This window comes from Coregonus lavaretus, assembly GCF_964263955.1.
Source record: "Coregonus lavaretus genome assembly, chromosome: 14".
NCBI lineage: Eukaryota > Metazoa > Chordata > Actinopteri > Salmoniformes > Salmonidae > Coregonus > Coregonus lavaretus.
The window spans coordinates 16,654,435-16,674,932 of NC_140001.1; the positions used below are offsets into that span (position 1 = coordinate 16,654,435).

The following is a 20,498-nucleotide window of genomic DNA, read 5'->3' on the forward strand; positions in this document are numbered from 1 at the left end:
TCTGGTGTGTTTTCATGGACATTAACTTTGGACCTTGGACAAAAACTTGGGCCGGTTTTTCACTACTTTGGTATTCACAATCAGTGTCAATATTTGATCAAATATTTCTGCGGCAACTAATTTTCTCTACAGCAAATTACAAGAAGTCAACTGAGGCTCTGAAGTGAAATTAGTTTTACTTGTTTAATTTCCGATCTTCAAAGTGTTTCATAACATGTACGCGTTTGAAATACTATACTCCCATAGCCGTGCAGGGCACTTACAATACATGAAAATGCCTCCAGGAAATGTAATTTCAGTTTAAGTAATGTGATATAAAATGGACATTGTCCAAAATGCCGGTAAAACAAATGGCTTTCAGCATTCAATAGCCACCACTGAGAGCCAAAGGAAGGTCACATTGAAAACTCAGATTGCAGTTCATCTCCTTATCATGGCCCACTGTAAGGGTGACTTACAAACACATTCTTCTCATAGATTGAAACAGATTCAATTGTTACAATACAATTGGAGAATGCATTGCAAATCTATATTCTCTTCTCAATACTTTATAACTCTCATTGTCAGTCATAATTTAGCTGCTAGCTGGTCACTGAAGGGAATTTAGTCCACAGGATTGCACACATATTAGTGAGAGCAGGAAGACTGGAAGAGCAGTGAAAGTAGCAAACGGCTGCCTATTTAATCATATTTTCCATTCAAGCCAGGTCTCCCTAGGTTACTTATTAATTACCCCATAATTCCTAATCTAATCAGTTATGCTTAACTACTCTTTGTACTCCAATATTCAAATTAATTAGTGGTCTATCCAAAGGGCACGAACATCGGTATGAGGGGAGGCCGCCAGGGACCGCCTGTATCGACATTTGAATAAATGTGGCACTAATTTGCATATTGTCAAATGGTTAGATTTTGTGAATAATACTTACGAACCCATGTTCATTTTATATCACTCACAGTTCGTGGTGGAGAAATATTTGAGAAAAATGACTCATTCTCGTACTCAGATACATTTATTGCAGGGGTGTCAAACAACATTTCTGGAAGGCCAAGTGTCTACTGGTTTTCGTTATTACCTTTCAATTCGTGTCCAATTTACCCTGTGTTTATAACCAAGTGGGAAGGTGGTATTTACCACATAGGACTGAGAAAAATCCACTTGAACACCCCTCGAACTGGTAATTACTAGTGGGAAACTCGCCTATCATCCCTGAGCGCCAACTTCTCCCACATGCTGACCTCTGACATCACCTTCTAAGGAAATGACCTTGATAACAGCATTTTTGGCAGTTAAATGCAACAGCAAAACATTATTTATGAAAAGAAATCTATTAATATGGTTTTTGAACACTATAATTTGTTTGCGAGCATGATAGCTGTACGTTTAGTTTATTGTTGATGCAGCTTGTTTGCCATTAGCCAATCAGCGTTTCTCAATGAGTTCAAAGCATATGAATGCATCCAACTCGTATTTACTACTTCACAACTGGAAATTACCACCTTCCCACTTGGTTATGAACACAGCATTAGACTTAGACAACCAGGTAAGGAGAGTTCGTAACTAATTAGTGACCTTAATTGATCAATAATGTACAAGGAAGGAGTGAAAACCCACAGGCCATTGGCCCTTCAGCAATTGAGTTTGACTCAATTAATGGCCTGATTTATGGCCTGTGTAGTGAGGTTCCTGGTCGTATGATGGGGAAGCTAGCCTATAAGTCTGGCAAACTAGGCAACATCCAGTATGACTCTGTTCTCTCTAATTTTACTTGCTAATCACTGCAGATGTTTTGCGATGGTGCAATGATATACCCATGGAGATAGCCATGGTGTACCATGTCGACAAGGAGTCTGATAGCCTGACAGAGCACTGCATTAAAAGGATTTGTGTGTGCAGCATTAGAAATTGAGCATTTATTGGTGAAAAGATCATTCACAATTTTGGGGCTAAGTCACTGATTTGCATTGTGGGGCTAATCCACATCACACCACTGGAATCATCCAATTATTCATATGGAAGTGGAATAAAGCTCTGGGGGAAGATCAGCCTTGCCACCAGGTCAAAATGAGCCTGATTCTCAGATTACACACATGCCTATTATTCTTGGGATAGAAGCCCGCTTGACAGTTTACCATCATTATTAGGCACTGGCTATGCAGTTTGTCAATGTGCCTGTCTCTAAATAGAGACTTTGATTTCAAGATTTGTTAAATATTTATTTAAGCAATGAAGCAGAACCAAGTCATATCTGTGAAAGACTTGAGAATTCGAACATTTAGAAAAATGGAGCCTCAACGTTTACTTCATGGCATCCTTGGCATTGATACAATACAATACATTGTGTCCCTTAACCCTATGTTTGAGACCAAGGTTCTAATGCAACATCAAATGAAATTATGGGATATAGCTGAAATGAATGACCATGTTGTTATCATTTCTGCTATATGAGAAGACTGCATTTCATAACTGTTTGACTGGGAGGCCTACGTTAGTTTCGTGTGTAGCCCTACACGTTATGAGCTGGAATTGACATAGAAAAAGTAGGGTAAATGTGATCTCATGAAAGTACCTGACAAATAAATAACATTTATTACGCATTTAGTGATGTGCAGGAACAGGCACATGTCCTGGCTTGACTTTAAAAGATGAAATTAGTTTTATAGTGAATGAGCTAGCTGATTGTGGAAGCATGACATAAAAGACAGCCGATTCCCGAAATGTCACAATCCACTGAACATAATTTCCATGCGTAGGCTATAACAGAGTAGACCTAATCGAGCTGTGTCAACCGGAAGATGGACTCCTCTCATAATAATTTCAGAGAAGCAATATTCTTGCAAAGATAGCGGTGTTAATCGTTTTTCAGTAAACGAGTGAATCATCATCGCCCTCTTCTGGTTTCCCGAAGCTCATTAAATGAACTCCTGTGATTCCAGAACACTCAAAAAGAAGCGCAGAGACTCGCACGAAAGTCAGAGGCGGACGCGCGGCTTTTGGAGAGTCAAGTCTGGTCAAGTCTGCACTCAGCAGTGACCCTCCTGCGTAGGCTAGTAGCTGTAGTTTCCATAAACCTCCAGAGAAATGTCATTGTGAAAAGTTATTTGACATCAATATTGTTGCCAAATAATTATCTTTGCGTATCGTTTCAAGTCAGGGAGCTCCGAACTGGATCATCAGAGCTCTTGATGTGGAGAGATGCCACAGTTCATTCGATATGTACACTTTACACCAGAAATAATTTCTTAAAGGGATTGAATTCCTTTACCAAGAGGATTTTGACATTACATTTTTTGGGTTTTGAAATTGGTGGATTATTGAGACGGGGAAATTGTAAAGCCGAGTTCCGTAATAACTGGAGTTTTTTCAGAGGATATTCAAATTCTTACAGTTAGTTACGCAGGAATTAACGATTTGGAAAGGAATTTACAACACGTTTACAAGAGGAAGAAAATTTAATCGGATCCCTGCTTTCACAGATTCTTGACTCTGAATCTAATTAGGATATTAATTCGTCATGATGTGGGTTTATTTGTACCTCGTTCTGTTTCTATTAGGTGAGACATTTATATTTTGATGTTTCTTAAGTTTGAAATGAGATAAAAGCATACATTCCATAACATGACATTCATGGGGATCGTTTAGTAATTGTAGTGAACATAATACATTCCGTAGGTTTTTTCGTTTGATGCTGTTTCGTCTATAGCCTACTCATTATGAAATCAATCTTAAGTTTTAGTATCGTATCATTAAATCAATTACATTGACATTATTTCCGTAATTACCCATAGAGTGCATGTTAGAGTTTATTAGGTGCAACATTTTACCTACTCCAAATTCTTTTTAGAGCAGATATGTATTGTCTCTTGGCATCTCATTCTCATCTGCTTATTTGATTAAGGTTGAGATAGTGAAATAACCCACATTAAATGAATGTATAGCGTACACATGATGATGAGGATGATGATGATGATGAGGATTATCTGTCTTGGTGGTAGAAGATGTTCAATTTATCAGTTAGGATAATGGTTATTTGCATAATTTAGTTTTACTGCATACTCCCTCTACTTTAAACCAATTGAAAAGTCTAGCAATATCCCCCCTCAGCAGTTTGCAGGTTTAGAACAACCTGAAGGTATCTCTCATATCACTCTTTCCATCTATATTGGAGTGGGTGTGTGTATCTTTCCTTGTCTATGTCATTGAAGAGATAAGCCTTTATTTTACTTTCAATATTTCTGTTATTGATTTGACTGTCATATACAATAACAATATGGAAAACTGTAATATCCCCAAGATAAGTGCATTGAGATCAATGACCATGAAGCATAACAGATAATAGACTGAAGAATATCTCATAACTAGGTGAACGTCAAATACTTGTGTGCTATGAACATTACCTATATTGACTTGTCAAACAAGTCTAATATATTTGGATCTGTTCCTGGCAGTGGAGGCTGCTGAGGGGAGGATGGCTCATACAAATGGCTGGAACGGAGCGAATGGATATCATTCCACTTATTCCCACTCCAGCCATTACCACAAGCCCGTCCTCCCCAATTAAGGTGCCACCAACCTCCTGTGGTTCCTGGGTCTAGTTGTCAAAGAAAATCATGCACCTGTTTCATACCAGTTGGCAAAACCGGTTTCAATGACGTCATGGTCAGGTTGTATACAGATTGTAAAATGTTTTTTTTATATACAGTACATCTCTTTAGACCAGACAAAATACCTTTAACTGGTTCTAATCTGGTTATCTGACAAAATAACAACCAACATATTATGTATTTCCTCTGGTAATCTGACGTTTCTACCAGAAAATTACGTCGTTATGACGTCCTATGCAAAATTCTGTCTGCTGAGATTGCAATATTGTAAGGCGTTTGAGTTTCCATTGCACAGTAGCCTGCATTTAAAATAGGCCTTTCAGATCTGTTCTTGAGAGAAGAGCAATAGCACATATTTAAGAGGGTTTAGGACCAATATATGGTGCCCAGTGGACAACATTTTACATGGGATGTCATAATGAAAATGTTCTGGTTGTAAATTGGTTGTGGCTACATCAAATAACTAGATTATAACCAGGTAAAGATGTCTCTTTCATGACAACATTGAGACATTAAGTAAATTGTCATAAGTGGTCAGAAAATCATATAAAAAATGAATTTCAACCCGACCGTGGCGTCACAGAAACCATCAGAATGAGGCCATTGAAACCAGTTTTGCACGTTGGGTGATTACACGGTTAATTAATTGCAATTTCCTTAGATGTGTATGTTTTCTCTGCATGTTTGATATTCATAAACAAAAATGTTCTGTGATCAGAAACAGCCCTTACACCAGTGTTTTCTAAACCTCTCCTTGAGTACCCCACAGCCATTCTACTTATTTTATGTATTCCAGTGCTAGCACTCAATTTGTCAACTTATCACCAAGCCCTTCATCTGTTGAATCAGGTGTGCTAATTCTGTAATATATCAAATACATGGAACAGCTGGGGGTACTCAAGGAGAGGTTTCGGAAACACTACCTTACACCATATGAAATGTTCATACAGCACCAGTGGTATCTACAGTAAATCCATCAAATATGCCCATGCATGTGTAAGACTAATGAGAGAACCTCCTTTCTCTCCCTCAGACGGGGTTGTGTGCTCCTGGGGCGGTTCCTATTCGGCCCTGGCTGGGACGAGTGCCCATGGCTTGGTGGATTGCGTGAGGGCCAGTGACATGTGCAACCAGAACCCCCAGTGCAGCTCCCGCTACAGGGTGATGCGCCAGTGCCTGGTGGGCAGAGAGAGGGACACCATGCTGGCCAACAGGGAGTGCCAGGCTGCCCTGGAGGTGCTGCTGGTCAGCCCGCTGTATGACTGTCGCTGTAAAAGGGGCATGAAGAAAGAGCTGCAGTGTCTGCAGAGCTACTGGAGCATCCACATGGGCCTGACCGAAGGTGAGACTAAAATAAATCAATTCATGTTTGTGTCTGGTGCAACATACAAAGCTAGAGAGATACTTACAAATTGAGAACTGCTGTTATGTGCAAAGATGTCTGCTATTATGAATTGTACCTATATGACATTGATAAAAAACAGACGTTTTGTTAGTGAACAAACATGTCATCAGATAGTGATCATGCAGGTCTCTGTACAAAATGCAGAGCACAAGGAAAGGAAAGTCTCATGGATTCTATGTTGCACCTGCTACAGGATATAGTGACACCCTGAAACCCCTGATGAAAAATATATGCTTTCCATTCTCTGTGAAATAATGGAGCAATAATTAAATTATAGCAGCGAGACCTGTTATGGGAGCACTATTGGTTTTCACCTAAAGAGTTCCATATTATCATATTATTAGGTTATAAACCCACCGTTCAATGACCTGGAGCCGGCCACTTACACAGTGCAGGAGGTAATGTTTCACTTAAACCTTAGCCCTTCAAAAGCCTACTTTACATTGTCATAAGCATGGTATGATGAATATCTTAAGACATCACTGCAGCTGATGTCAAATCAGATCATAAGATCTATTGTAGTCAAAAGCTTTGACACATATGCTATTCAACCGCGGTTAGAGTACATCAGTCTCTAAGCCTATGCTCTACGATAGACGGTTTAAGTGAAATGTTAGGACACTGAAGCAGACCTCTTTGAACAGAGTTAACATTTTATGATACAGTAGGCTGCAGTAAGTTGTTTGGACAAATACAGACCTCCCCTGTGTCCTTCACTGAGGATACTTAACCGAAGAATGCAACTGTCCCATTTTGGCACTGTCCAGGGAGATAAAACGGGCTTTAATGGAGGCCAGAGCTCTTACAGTGCAGCTTTAATCTAATCACGATCCATTGTGCAGTCAACCAGGCTTTTGTTAACTGGAAGAAATCTGTGTATAACATTGTTCTTTGGAAACAAACACAAGGGCTGATTCCCCACGGACCCTCAAAAACGCTGCAAGCCACTTAAAAAATTGTTGTGGACAAAAACCGGAAAAAGTTGGGATATTGTAGGAAGCGCACCAGCTTTGAAAGGTTTTCTCAGCAGATAGGGGGATGTCTATGGGCTATGTAGATAAATCCTAAGAGCCCGCCTGTGTTGCTGTTGACTAAAGTGGCAAGTCATTAAGGGACTTTGGGGCAGATTTATTAAAGGCCCAATGCAACCTGTTTTTATTTTAATACCAAATCATTTCTGGAGAACAATTAAGTACCTTACTGTAATAATTTCCCATTAAAATGGTATACAGTGCAGTCGGAAAGTATTCAGACCCCTTCTCTTTTTCCACATTTTGTTACGTTACAGCCTTATTCTGAAATTGATTAAATCAAACATTTTCCTCATCAATCTACACACAATACCCCATAATGACAAAGTGAAAACAGGTAATTTTTTTGTGCAAATGTATTACTAATTAAAAACAGAAATAGCTTATTTACATAAGTATTCAGACCCTTTGCTATGAGCTCAGGTGCATCCTGTTCCTATCACGTTTCAGGAGAAGACCCAGATGCAGACAGTGTTGAAGTAACAAAAGTTTATTACAAAAACAGGGAGCAGGTAAACGACAGGTCAAGGGCAGGCAGAGGTCAGTAATCCAGATCAGAGCCCGAAAGGTACAGAACGGCAGGCAGTCTCAGGGTCAGGGCAGGCAGAGGTCAATAATCCAGGGTGGTGTGACAAGGTACAGAACGGCAGGCAGGCTCAGGGTCAGGGCAGGCAGAATGGTCAAAACCGGGAAAACTAGAAAACAGGAACTTCAGAAAGACAGGAGCAAGGGGAAACAGGAGACAAAGGGCTGTGAGACATAGGTTTGATCCTAGACACATGGAAAGTGGGATGTATACAGAGGGTACGGGGCAACAGAAGACGAACAGCAGAGGGGCTAATGATCTTGGAGATGGGGAAAGGGACGATAAACTGGGGGGAAAGTTTGCGGGACTCCACCCGGAGGGGCAGATATCGGGTGGACAGCCATACCCTCTGCCCGAGACGATACCGGGGAGCCGGGGTCCGGTGGCGATCGGCTTGTCGCCGATACCTGGAGGTGGTCTTGAGAAGAGCCGACCAGGCTCTCCTCCAGGTATGATGACAGCGGCGGACAAACATCTGGGCCGAGGGTATGCCAACCTCTTCCTCTTGCTCCGGGAAGAGCAGGGGCTGATAACCCAGGGAACACTCAAAAGGGCGAAAGACCTGTGACAGAGCAGGGAAGGGTATTGCAGGCGTATTTGACCCACACTAGTTGCTGGCTCCAGGTGGTGGGGTTGGCGGAGACCAGGCAGCACAGAGTCATCGCCAGGTCTTGGTTGGCCCGCTCCGACTGGCCGTTGGACTGAGGGTGGAAACCGGAGGACAGGCTTGCCGACTACCCAATGAGTGTGCAGAAAGCCTTCCAGAACCGGGATTAGAACTGAGGACCCCGTTCGGAGACCATGTCCACTGGGAGTCCATTAATCTGGAAGACGTGCAGCGTCCTCTCCGTGGTGTTGAGGCGATGGGAGAAGAAGGCGCAGGGATGTAACTTGAGGTCCAGGGCCGAACACTGGGAAAGGACCGCCCCCACTCCGACATCCGAAGCATCGGCCTCCACCATGAACTGGTGGGACGGGTCAGGATGAACCAAGATGGGAGCAGTGGTGAAATGGTGTTTGATGTCCCGGAACGCCCGGTCAGCAGCTGGGGACCATGTGAACGGAACCTTAGAGAGGTGTGTGCAGACAGGGGGGAAGCCAGGGTGCTGTAACCCCGGATAAAGCGGCGATAAAATTTGGCGAATCCCAGGAAACGTTGCAGCTGCACTCTGGACGTAGGCTGGGGCCAATCCACCACCGCTCTCACCTTCCCGGGATCCATCTGTACACTCCCTTCAGTGATGATGTAGCCCAGGAAGGGGATGGTGGAGCAATGGAATTCGCATTTCTCCGCTTTGACAAAAAGCTGGTACTCCAGGAGGTGTTGAAGGACCTGTTGGACATAGGGCACGTGGTCTTGGGCGGAGCGGGAAAAGGCGAGGATGTCGTCGAGGTAGACGAAGATGAACCGGATCAATGTGTCACAGAGAACATCATTAACCAGGGCCTGGAACACAGCAGGAGCATTGGTAAGGCCAAATGGCATGACCAGATACTCGTAGTGACCGCTGGCCATGTTGAAGGCAGTCTTCCACTCGTCCCCCTCCCGTATCTGCCCCAGGTGGTAGGCATTCCGTAGGTTCAGCTTGGAGAACACATTGGCCCCCTGGAGCAGCTCGAAGGCAGAGGAGATGAGTGGTAGCGGGTAACAGTTCTTCACCATGATGTCTTTGAGGCCACGGGCGCAGGGTTTTGTCCTTCTTCTCCACAAAGAAGAACCCTGCGCCGGCAGGGGAGGCAGAAGGATGGATGAACCCGGCAGCTAGGGAGTCCTCAATGTAGGTCTCCGTAGCCTTGGTCTCCGGACCCGACAGCGTCCCCCCGGGGCAGAGTGGCGCCTGGGAAAAGGTTGATTCCGCAGTCGTAGGGTTGGTGCAGTGGAAGCGAAGTGGCCCGGGCCTTACTGAACACCTCCCGGAGGTCCTGGTACTCAGCGGGAATGGCGGAGAAGTCTGGGGCAACTTCAGAGCCCACAGGAAGACATCCCGGGGCAGGCTGCGCTGACTTCAGGCAATGGGCATGGCAGAACGGGCTCCAGCCCATAATGGCACCTGCAGTCCAGTCTATGATGGGATTGTGTCGCTGGAGCCAAGAGAATCCCAATACCACGGGAACCTGAGGAGACTTAATCAGCATAAATTGGATTGCCTCACTGACCCTGACACTTGTAGGTTGATGGGAGTGGTATTGTAAGTGACCCGGCCTATAGTGAGCCCGTCCAGCGCTCTAACGTCCATGGGAATGGAGAGGGGCTGAGTGGGGATGCCAAGCTCGGACGCCAGGGTAGTGTCCATAAAGCTCTCATCGGCCCCAGAGTCGATGAGTACCCAGATAGATTGACTGGTTCCCCACAGCAAGATGGCATGAAAGGGGGTGCGAGTAAGGGGAGAAGAAAAAGTTATACTCTGGCCCACCAGAGTATGCACTCCTACCGGTGAGCCTGTTTTTTTAGTGGACAGGTGGACACAAAATGACCAGTAGTCCCGCAATACAGGCAACTCTTTGTGTGAAGCCTGTATTGCCGTTCGGCTGGAGACAGCCTAGCTCTGCCTAGTTGCATCGGCCCGGGAAGAGGTGAATCGGCAGACTTCGGAGACTCTCTGGGGAACTCAGGTAGCCTCGGGTTCTCTCGGCAACAGAGCCGTCGGGGACTTCCGGGATGCCTCGGAGACGAGGTGAAACCGGACTTCCTCTCCTTCCTTCATTCCCATAGCTTCAAGCTTGTCCTTTACTTCCTCCGATACTCCGTGCAGGAACGTGTCGAACAGCTCTTCCGGGTTGCAGGCACACTCAGCTGTCAACGTGCGGAAATCCAATGCATAGTCTGCCACACTGCGGGATTCTTGCCGAAGCTGGAGTAACTTCCGGGCAGCCTCTCTCCTGGACAATGGAGCATCGAAAACCTTCTTTACCTCCTGCACAAACTCCTCCAGACTGAAGCTTACGGCCGAATGTTGTTCCCACACTGCCGTAGCCCAGGCGTGAGCCCTCCCGGACATCAGCGCGAAGAGGTACGCTATTTTAGAGCGATCCGAGGGGCAGGAGGAGGGCTGAAGCTCGATGATGAGCGAACACTGAGCGAGAAATGCCCGACAGGTTCCCGACTCTCCAGGGGAGGTTAGCGGGGTTCTCGGGAAACCAGGGTGGCCGGGGAGGCCGTGCTGCTAACAGCCAGGTTACTGAGGGACTGGGAGGTTACCGTCGTGGTAGGCTGCCTAACAGACAACCAGCGGAATTGCTCCAGCAATGTGTTAAACGCTCTGTGATGGCGTTTGGCCAAGGTCTGGAACCCTTCCATGAGACAACGAAGCAACTCCTCGTGCCTTCCAATGGTGGCTCCTTGGGAGGAGATGGCATTGCGGAGCTGGTTCGAGTCTGCTGGGTCAATCATGGCCAGTTCGTACTATAACGTTTCAGGAGAAGACCCAGATGCAGACAGTGTGGAAGTAACAAAAGTTTATTACAAAAACAGGGGGCAGGCAAACGACAGGTCAAGGGCAGGCAGAGGTCAGTAATCCAGATCAGAGTCCGAAAGGTACAGATCGGCAGGCAGTCTCAGGGTCAGGGCAGGCAGAGGTCAATAATCCAGGGTGGTGTGACAAGGTACAGAACGGCAGGCAGGCTCAGGGTCAGGGCAGGCAGAATGGTCAAAACCGGGAAAAATAGAAAACAGGAACTTCAGAAAGAAAGGAGCAATGGGAAAACCGCTGGTAGGCTTGACGAAACAAAACGAACTGGCAACAGACAAACAGAGAACACAGTTATAAATACACTGGGGATAATGGGGAAGATGGGCGACACCTGGAGGGGGGTGGAGACAATCACAAAGACGTGAAACAGATCAGGGTGTGACAGTTTCCATTGATCATCCTTGAGATGTTTCTACAACTTGATTGGAGTCCACCTGTGGTAAATTCAATTGATTGGACATGATTTGGAAAGGCACACACCTGTCTATATAAGAATTGGCCGTAGAGCTCCGAGACAGGATTGTGTTTAGGCACAGATCTGGGGAAGGGTACCAAACAATTTTTGCAGCATTGAAGGTCCCCAAGAACACAGTGGCCTCCATCATTCTTAAATGGAAGAAGTTTGGAACCACCAAGACTCTTCCTAGAGCTGGCCGCCAAGCCAAACTGAGCAATCGGGGGAGAAGGGCCTTGGTCAGGGAGGTGACCAAGAACCCGAAGGTCACACTGACAGAGCTCGAGAGTTCCTCTGTGGAGATGGGAGAACCTTCCAGAAGGACAACCATCTCTACAGCACTCCACCAATCAGGCCTTTATGGTAGAGTGGTCAGACTGAAGCCACTCCTCAGTAAAAGGCACATGACAGCCTGCTTGGAGTTTGTCAAAAGGCACCTAAAGACTCTCAGACCATGAGAAACAAGATTCTCTGGTCTGATGAAACCATGATTGAACTCTTTGGCCTGAATGCCAAGTGTCACTTCTGGAGGAAACCTGGCATCATCCCTATGGTGATGCGTGGTGGTGGCAGCATCATGCTGTGGGGATGTTTTTCAGCGGCAGGGACTAGGAGACCAGTCAGGATCGAGGGAAAGATGAACGGAGCAAAGTACAGAGAGATCCTTGATGAAAACCTGTTCCAGAGCGCTCAGGACCTCAGACTGGGGCGAAGGTTCACCTTCCAATAGGACAACGATCCTAAGCACACAGCCAAGACAACACAAGAGTGGCTTCGGGACAAGTCTCTGAATGTCCTTGAGTGTCCCAGCCAGAGCCCAGACTTGAACCCAATCTAACATCTCTGGAGAGACCTGAAAATAGCTGTGCAGCGACGCTCCCTATCCAACCGCACAGAGCTTGAGAGGATCTGCAGAGAAGAATGGGAGAATACAGATGTGCCAAGCTTGTAGCGTCATACCCAATAAGACTCGAGGCTGTAATCACTGACAAATGTGCTTCAACAAAGTACTGAGTAAAGGGTCTGAATACTTATGTAAATGTCATATTTTGTTTCTTTATTTTAAATACATTTGCAAACATTTCTACAAATTTTTTTTTGCTTTGTCATTATGAACAAAAACTATTTGATACATTTTAGAATAAGGCTGTAATGTAACAAAATGTGGAAAAATTCAAGGGGTCCGAATGCACTGTAGATATATTTTTTAATTGGTTTTTAGCAAAAAACTATTCTCAAACAATAATTTTGCTAGGACTGTCTGGGAGTGCTCTGAGTGAGGTGCATAATTGGAGAGGCCTAATGTAATGGGAGGGATATGTAACCTGAAAACTAGCTGTCATTGGCAGAGCGGTTTGGAACTCTCTTTGTTATTGGTCAAAATACTGTAAAAACTGAATTTTGACTGCATGGGCCTTTAAAGGTTTGTGTTTGCTAAATTGCAGCAACAATTGCCATTCTAGGCATTTTGCATAATGTATTGTATGCAGGGTTAAGAGTTGAGCACAAAATATGGGCGGAGTATAGTGAGACGGGAGCAACAGGTATAAACGTCATGCAAGTGTAGAATTTAAATATGACAAAACATAAGCAAAGATAAAAATGTACAATGTCACGTCGTCTGCATGTAGCCTACATGACCTTTCATGATCTTCATCTTCTATTATTTTGATACTTGAATTTTCAATATTTATTATAATGAAATGTTCTGAGCGTAATGTAGGGGTAAGGGCTTACACTCCTAGTGTAAGGATAATCGCACATCCCACCCAGTAGCAGCCTTCACATTGCTAATGAATTTGCTCTTATTTTTGTGATGTGCACTTTGCAATAAGAAGGCCAATTTGCTGTATTCCAAGGTCATTTGGTGAGTGCTTCGACTGTGTTTCACTGTGCATGTGGTAGTTTGGGCAGAACACTCAAGGGCGGTGCCACTGTGAAAAGGACCCGCTTTTGTTGGGCTACTCACGCTCCGTCTTTGGCAGTCGTAAATGTGACCAGTTAATTGAGGTTTTAAAATAAATGTCAGCTGAATTCAATGTGTCAATGTATCTGTCTTTGGCGGATAATGGCTCGCCTTTTGAATAGGTCCTTCTCACTGTCGGACAACTGGGGTTAAGTGTCTGAATCTGTAAAAGGCATAATGTGTGGGAAGCATACTCTTTAAAAACATGAAGGTAGCTGCATTTCTCTTTCGATTGGGCCTTAAACCTCATGGGGAGAGCACCAGGGTTTGAGGCAGTTCCAACCAGTCAGTTAACCATAAGTCCCATTCCTCACATATCACTGGTTTGTTCTTTAAATTGAAAGTGAATTGAGCAGATAGCAAAGAAAATTGAAAGCCTTTATGTGGGCAGTTTCCTTGCAATTTAATTAGTAGAACAGACTTCTACAGCAGGGAGAATACGTGAGTCTGTCTCAGGCCATTGGGAGATCTTACATTAAATAACCAAAGAAGCTATTTAAAAAAAAAATGATTTATTCCCCTCCATTTTCATGAATGCCAGCATTCTTAAAGGTCAGGGGCAGAATCTGTCAGTATTCCATGCTAATATCGCTAGGCAGCTAATTTAGAGAGGGGGAAATAGGAACCCTATGCCAGCTTGAGTATGTTATTCCGGGGACCCAAGCAGAGTTAAGGGAGAAAATACATGGGGTTACAGAGGTACACAGTATTCCTCAGTGAACCCATCATTGCCATGAGCTATGGTAGCAGTCACTGGCCATTACCTTAGCCATCCACTGTCCTGTGAGGCAATGGAAGTTTGCCTCTGCATGCTGAATGTGTCCCCTGTTTTTCCTCATCTGGCCACGCTCACTCGGTGGGTGCTTCATCATCCGAGGAAGAGACCTGTCAATATTTTTCTGGAACAGATCAAGAGGTTTTCAGGCCCCCCAAAACTTGTGAAAAGGATCAGTGAAATATGATGACAGTGATGGTGCTCTATGTCCTTTCAAATCCCTCTAATGATTTACTTTACTGTAACTGAAGATCCACCGAACAGATTTCAATATGACTGAAATGACACCCAGATTGGCAGCTATTGTTGGGAAATTCTCCACTCTTACCCTGGCAGGAAGAGACAGCCTGTTTTGCCTTCTTAATACGAGCATGTGGGGATTTGGATTTGTCCTGCCGTAAAGGCTTTAGGATGATTGAATGTGCATCATTGAAATCATGTGAGTGGACTAGCTATCATAGCCTGTGCAATTTTATTCTCCACAGATAGTCCTCAACTAACAAGAAATATGGAATCAATATTCTACATTTATGCAAATAGACTAGGGCACCTTTAAACAAATAAGATGAAAGACAGCTATTAAAATTGACTTTGCTTCAAGCCATAAGCTGTTTACCAAGACCGGAAAATCCATAGGATGCTTCCATCACCTCAGGAATTTACTCCTATTGATAATTAATATGTTATGGATTTGAGATTCTGTACAGTTTAAAACAGGCACTCATCCCTGAATCCACTTAAGAGCAGAATCCCCTACAAGGGAGGCCTGATTGTCTGTGCCACTCTGGCCATGCACAACACTGTCAGAGCAAATGGAGTCAAACAGTCTTAATTACCACAATAAGTTGTTGCCCTCCAGCAAACCATCGTACACTAAACAGCTGGGAATCATTTTTATTACTTGATTAATGCATAATTGGTTGGGTGACTGTCAAATAGCATAGTTATTGAAGAACAGAGCAGCATGGCCGCCTGTTGCGAATGTGAATCTTTTAACCCCCAAGCAAGAGTACAATTATGCTGTATTTGTGCAGTTTTAATTCTGTATGGCATGTGATAACATTGTAAAACACTTTCAAAATGAATTCACTACCTTTGTTCACGGTATCGTTTTATGTTTGACAATATTATTATGAATTAAGTATTACTTAATTCCTCTTTGACTTACATTAAGATGCACTGATATTATATGTGGATGAGGCTACATTATTTTATACTTGTATGAGATGCAGGTAAGTTTTTTCTTGGCCACTTGGGTTAAACTGAAACGGTTTGGATCCCTAAACTTCCCCACAGTCCCCACAGACACAGAATAGAGCGCCATCATCCATGATCCTCTATAAGCTGTCCCGGAGACTGGCCACAGCACTTTCAATGCTAGAACATTTGGCTTTGTTTGAAGATTTCACTATTTTACAATGTCCAGTTAGGATGGGTAAACAGACTTCATGGGAAGTCTCTGGGGAAAAGGACTTTTCTCAGTAGTATCTGTAGGTCCCCTAAGATTTCCAAGCACTGGTAAAAATGGAGAATCATTGTACATAGGCATGCTGAGGGACGGAATATAGTATGTTTGTCTGGCTGTCTTTGCTTTCTCACTACATACATACAGTGGGGAGAACAAGTATTTGATACACTGCCGATTTTGCAGGTTTTCCTACTTAGAAACATGTAGAGGTCTGTAATTTTGATCATAGGTACACTTCAACTGTGAGAGACGGAATCTAAAATCACATTGTATGATTTTTAAGTAATTAATTTGCATTTTATTGCATGACATAACATTTACATTTACATTTACGTCATTTAGCAGACGCTCTTATCCAGAGCGACTTACAAATTGGTGCATTCACCCTATCAGAAAAGCATAACTTAATATTTGGTACAGAAACCTTTGTTTGCAATTACAGAGATCATACGTTTCCTGTAGGTCTTGACCAGGTTTGCACACACTGCAGCAGGGATTTTGGCCCACTCCTCCATACAGACCTTCTCCAGATCCTTCAGGTTTCGGGGCTGTTGCTGGGCAATACGGACTTTCAGCTCCCTCCAAATATGTTCTATTGGGTTCAGGTCTGGAGACTGGCTAGGCCACTCCAGGACCTTGAGATGCTTCTTACGGAGCCACTCCTTAGTTGCCCTGGCTGTGTGTTTCGGGTTGTCATGCTGGAAGACCCAGCCACAACCCATCTTCAATGCTCTTACTGAGGGAAGGAGGTTGTTGGCCAAGATCTCGCGATACATGGCCCCATCCATCCTCCCCTCAATACGGTGCAGTCGTCCTGTCCCCTTTGCAGAAAAGCATCTCCAAAGAATGATGTTTCCACCTCCATGCTTCACGGTTGGGATGGTGTTCTTGGGGTTGTACTCATCCTTCTTCTTCCTTCAAACACAGCGAGTGGAGTTTAGACCAAAAAGCTCTATTTTTGTCTCATCAGACCATATGACCTTCTCCCATTCCTCCTCTGGATCATCCAGATGGTCATTGGCAAACTTCAGATGAGCCTGGACATGCGCTGGCTTGAGCAGGGGGACCTTGCGTGCGCTGCAGGATTTTAATCCATGACGGCGTAGTGTGTTACTAATGGTTTTCTTTGAGACTGTGGTCCCAGCTCTCTTCAGGTCATTGACCAGGTCCTGCTGTGTAGTTCTGGGCTGATCCCTCACCTTCCTCATGATCATTGATGCCCCACGAGGTGAGATCTTGCATGGAGCCCCAGACCGAGGGTGATTGACCGTCATCTTGAACTTCTTCCATTTTCTAATAATTGCGCCAACAGTTGTTGCCTTCTCACCAAGCTGCTTGCCTATTGTCCTGTAGCCCATCCCAGCCTTGTGCAGGTCTACAATTTTATCCCTGATGTCCTTACACAGCTCTCTGGTCTTGGCCATTTTGGAGAGGTTGGAGTCTGTTTGATTGAGTGTGTGGACAGGTGTCTTTTATACAGGTAACGAGTTCAAACAGGTGCAGTTAATACAGGTAATGAGTGGAGAACAGGAGGGCTTCTTAAAGAAATCTAACAGGTCTGTGAGAGCCAGAATTCTTACTGGTTGGTAGGTGATCAAATACTTATGTCACGCAATAAAATGCAAATTATTTACTTAAAAATCATACAATGTGATTTTCTGGATTTTTGTTTTAGATTCCGTCTCTCACAGTTGAAGTGTACCTATGACAACAATTATAGACCTCTACATGCTTTGTAAGTAGGAAAACCTGCAAAATTGGCAGTGTATCAAAAACTTGTTCTCCCCACTGTATGTAGAATGATATGAACAAAATGTGGACTGGGAGAAATAGTGATAATAGCCCCCCCCCTCCCACAACCCACCCCCAGGGTTCCTGCAATAGCTACCCTCAGAGAACTGCCTGTGGAGATGCTACACGTTGTGATGATTGTAAATTCTGACTGAAGTAGTGATGAGAAGCTAGAGCAGTGGTAGACATATGGATTTCTTTGTCCATAGGGTGCACAACACTAAGGTTTCAGCATTGTGTCTGATGTTTCCACAACTTAATAAGCAACTGATCTAGACCGCTTCATAATAAACCAAATCAAGGCAATTCTTGAATTAATTCCTCCATCGTTTTGATTATGAAGCAGCAGTATGAAAAAGCAATAGACCATACACACCATCTTTTATTTTACCTGTACAATCTCTTCTACCTGGAGAATAGTAGCAGGGTTGAACGATCTGTATAGAGTTTATTTTTTAAACTATTATTAGTATTTTGTATTATTATTTTTTTAAATATATATTTTTAGGGGTGTAGATCAGCGTTAATATTGCAGATAGATTGTAGCTTCCATCAATGTACAGTGCTATGAAAAAGTATTTGCCCCCTTTCTAATTTTATTTTGCCTGGCGAAAACCAAACACTGCATTCCACAGTAAGAACATCATACCAAAACTCAAGCATGGTGGTGGTGGTGTGATGGTTTGGGGATGCTTTGCTGCCTCAGGACCTGGACGACTTGCCTTAATAGAAGGAACCATGAATTCTGCTCTGTATCAGAGAATTCTACAGGAGAATGTCAGACCATCCGTCTGTGAGCTGAAGCTGAAGCGCAGCTGGGTCATGCAGCAAGACAATGATCCAAAACACACACTCAAGTCTACATGAAAATTGCTAAAAAGCAACAAATAGGACGTTTTGGAATGGCCTAGTCAAAGTCCAGACCTAATCCCAATTGAGATGTTGTGGCAGGACTTTAAACGAGCAGTTCATGCTTGAAAACCCACACGTCACTGAGTTAAAGCAGTTCTGCATGGAAGAGTGGGCCAAAATTCCTCCACAGTGACGTGAGAGACTGATCAACAACTACAGGAAGCATTTGGTTGAAGTCATTGCAGCTAAAGGTGGCACAACCAGTTATTGAGTGTAAGGGGGCAATTACTTTTTCACACAGGGGAATTGGTTGTTGCATAACTTTGTTTATGAAATAAATATGTAATTGTTGTGTTAATTGTTCACTTATGTTCCCTTTATCTAATATTAGGTTTTGGTTGAAGATCTGATAACATTCAGTATCACAAATATGCAAAAGTAGAGAAAATTGGAAAAGGGGCAAATACTTTTTCATAGCACTGTAATTGTCTGCATCATTTACAATCCCCCATATATTATTTGGTAAATATATACACTACCGGTCAAAAGTTTTAGAACACCTACTCATTCAAGAGTTTGTCTTTATTTTTTGCTACTTTCTACATTGTAGAATAATAGTGAAGGCATAAAAACTATGAAATAACACATATGGAATCATGTAGTAACCCAAAAATGTTAAACAAATCAAAATATATTTCAAATAGCCACTCTTTGCCTTGATGACAGTTTGCACACTCTTGGCATTCTCTCAACCAGCTTCATGAGGTAGTCACCTGGAATGCATTTCAATTAACAGGTGTGCCTTCTTAAAAGTTAATTTGTGGAATTTCTTTCCTTCTTAATGCGTTTGAGACAATCAGTTGTGTTCTTGCCACTCTTGTGTCTCCTGAGTGGCGCAGTGGTCTAAGGCACTGCTTCGCAGTGCTAACTGTGCCACTAGAGATCCTGGTTCGAATCCAGGCTCTGTCGCAGCCGGCCGCGACTGGGAGACTCATGGGCGGCGCACAATTGGCCCAGCGTCGTCCAGGGTAGGGGAGGGAATGGCCGGCAGGGATGTAGCTCAGTTGATAGAGCATGGCGTTTGCAACGCCAGGGTTGTGGGTTCGATTCCCACGGGGGGCCAGTATAAAAAATATATATATATTCACTAACTGTAAGTCGCTCTGGATAAGGGCGTCTGCTAAATGACTAAAATGTAAATGTAAATGTGTTGTGACAAGGTAGGGGGGGTATACAGAAGATAGCCCTATTTGGTAAAATACCAAGTCCATATTATGGCAAGAACAGAAATTCCACAAATTCACTTGTAAGAAGCCACACCTTTTAATTGAAATGCATTCCAGGTGACTACCTCATGAAGCTGGTTGAGAGAATGTCAAGAGTGTGCAAAGCTCTCATCAAGGCAAAGGGTGGCTATTTGAAGAATCTCAAATATAAAATATGTTTAGATTTGTTTAACACTTCTTTGGTTACTACATGATTCCATATGTGTTATTTCATAGTTTTGATGTCTTCACTATTATTCTACAATGTTGAAAATAGTAAAAATAAAGAAAACCCCTTGAATGGGTAGGTGTTCTAAAACTTTTGACCGGTAGTGTGTGTGTATATATATATACATACACATATATACAGTGCATTCGGAAAGTATTAAGACCCCTTGACTTTTTCCACATTTTGTTCCGTTACAGACTTATTTTAAAATTGATAAAATTGTTGTTTTTCCTCATCAACAGTACCCCATAATGACAAAGCAAAACAGGTTTTACAGTACACCATAATGACAAAGCAAAACAGGTTTTTATAAATTTTTGCAAAAGTATAAAAAAGAAAATGGAAATATTACATTTACATAAGTATTCAGACCCTTAACTCAGTACTTTGTTGAAGCACCTTTGGCAGCTATTATAGCCTCGAGTCTTATTGGGTATGACGCTACAAGCTTGGAACACCTGTATTTGGGGAGTTTCTCCCATTCTTCTCTGCATATCCTCTCAAGCTCTGTCAGGTTGGATGGTGTGCGTCGCTGCACAGCTATTTTCAGGTCTCTCCAGAGATGTTCGATCGGGTTCAAGTCCGGGATCTGGCTGGGCCA

At 43.5% G+C, this 20,498-nt stretch overlaps 1 protein-coding gene across 1 annotated transcript in view; it reads left to right on the top strand.

Moving 5' to 3' along the window:
- Nucleotides 1-2,974: 2,974 nt before the first annotated feature.
- The window catches only part of LOC311141743 (GDNF family receptor alpha-2-like), a 79,398-nt gene continuing 61,874 nt past the window's right edge, over nucleotides 2,975-20,498 (top strand). Inside the window, exons 1-2 of the mRNA XM_084177176.1 lie at nucleotides 2,975-3,555; nucleotides 5,639-5,947. Of these exons, the coding sequence (XP_084033302.1) occupies nucleotides 3,516-3,555; nucleotides 5,639-5,947 (349 nt within the window). The 5' untranslated portion in view covers nucleotides 2,975-3,515. The remainder of the gene's footprint in view (nucleotides 3,556-5,638; nucleotides 5,948-20,498) is intronic.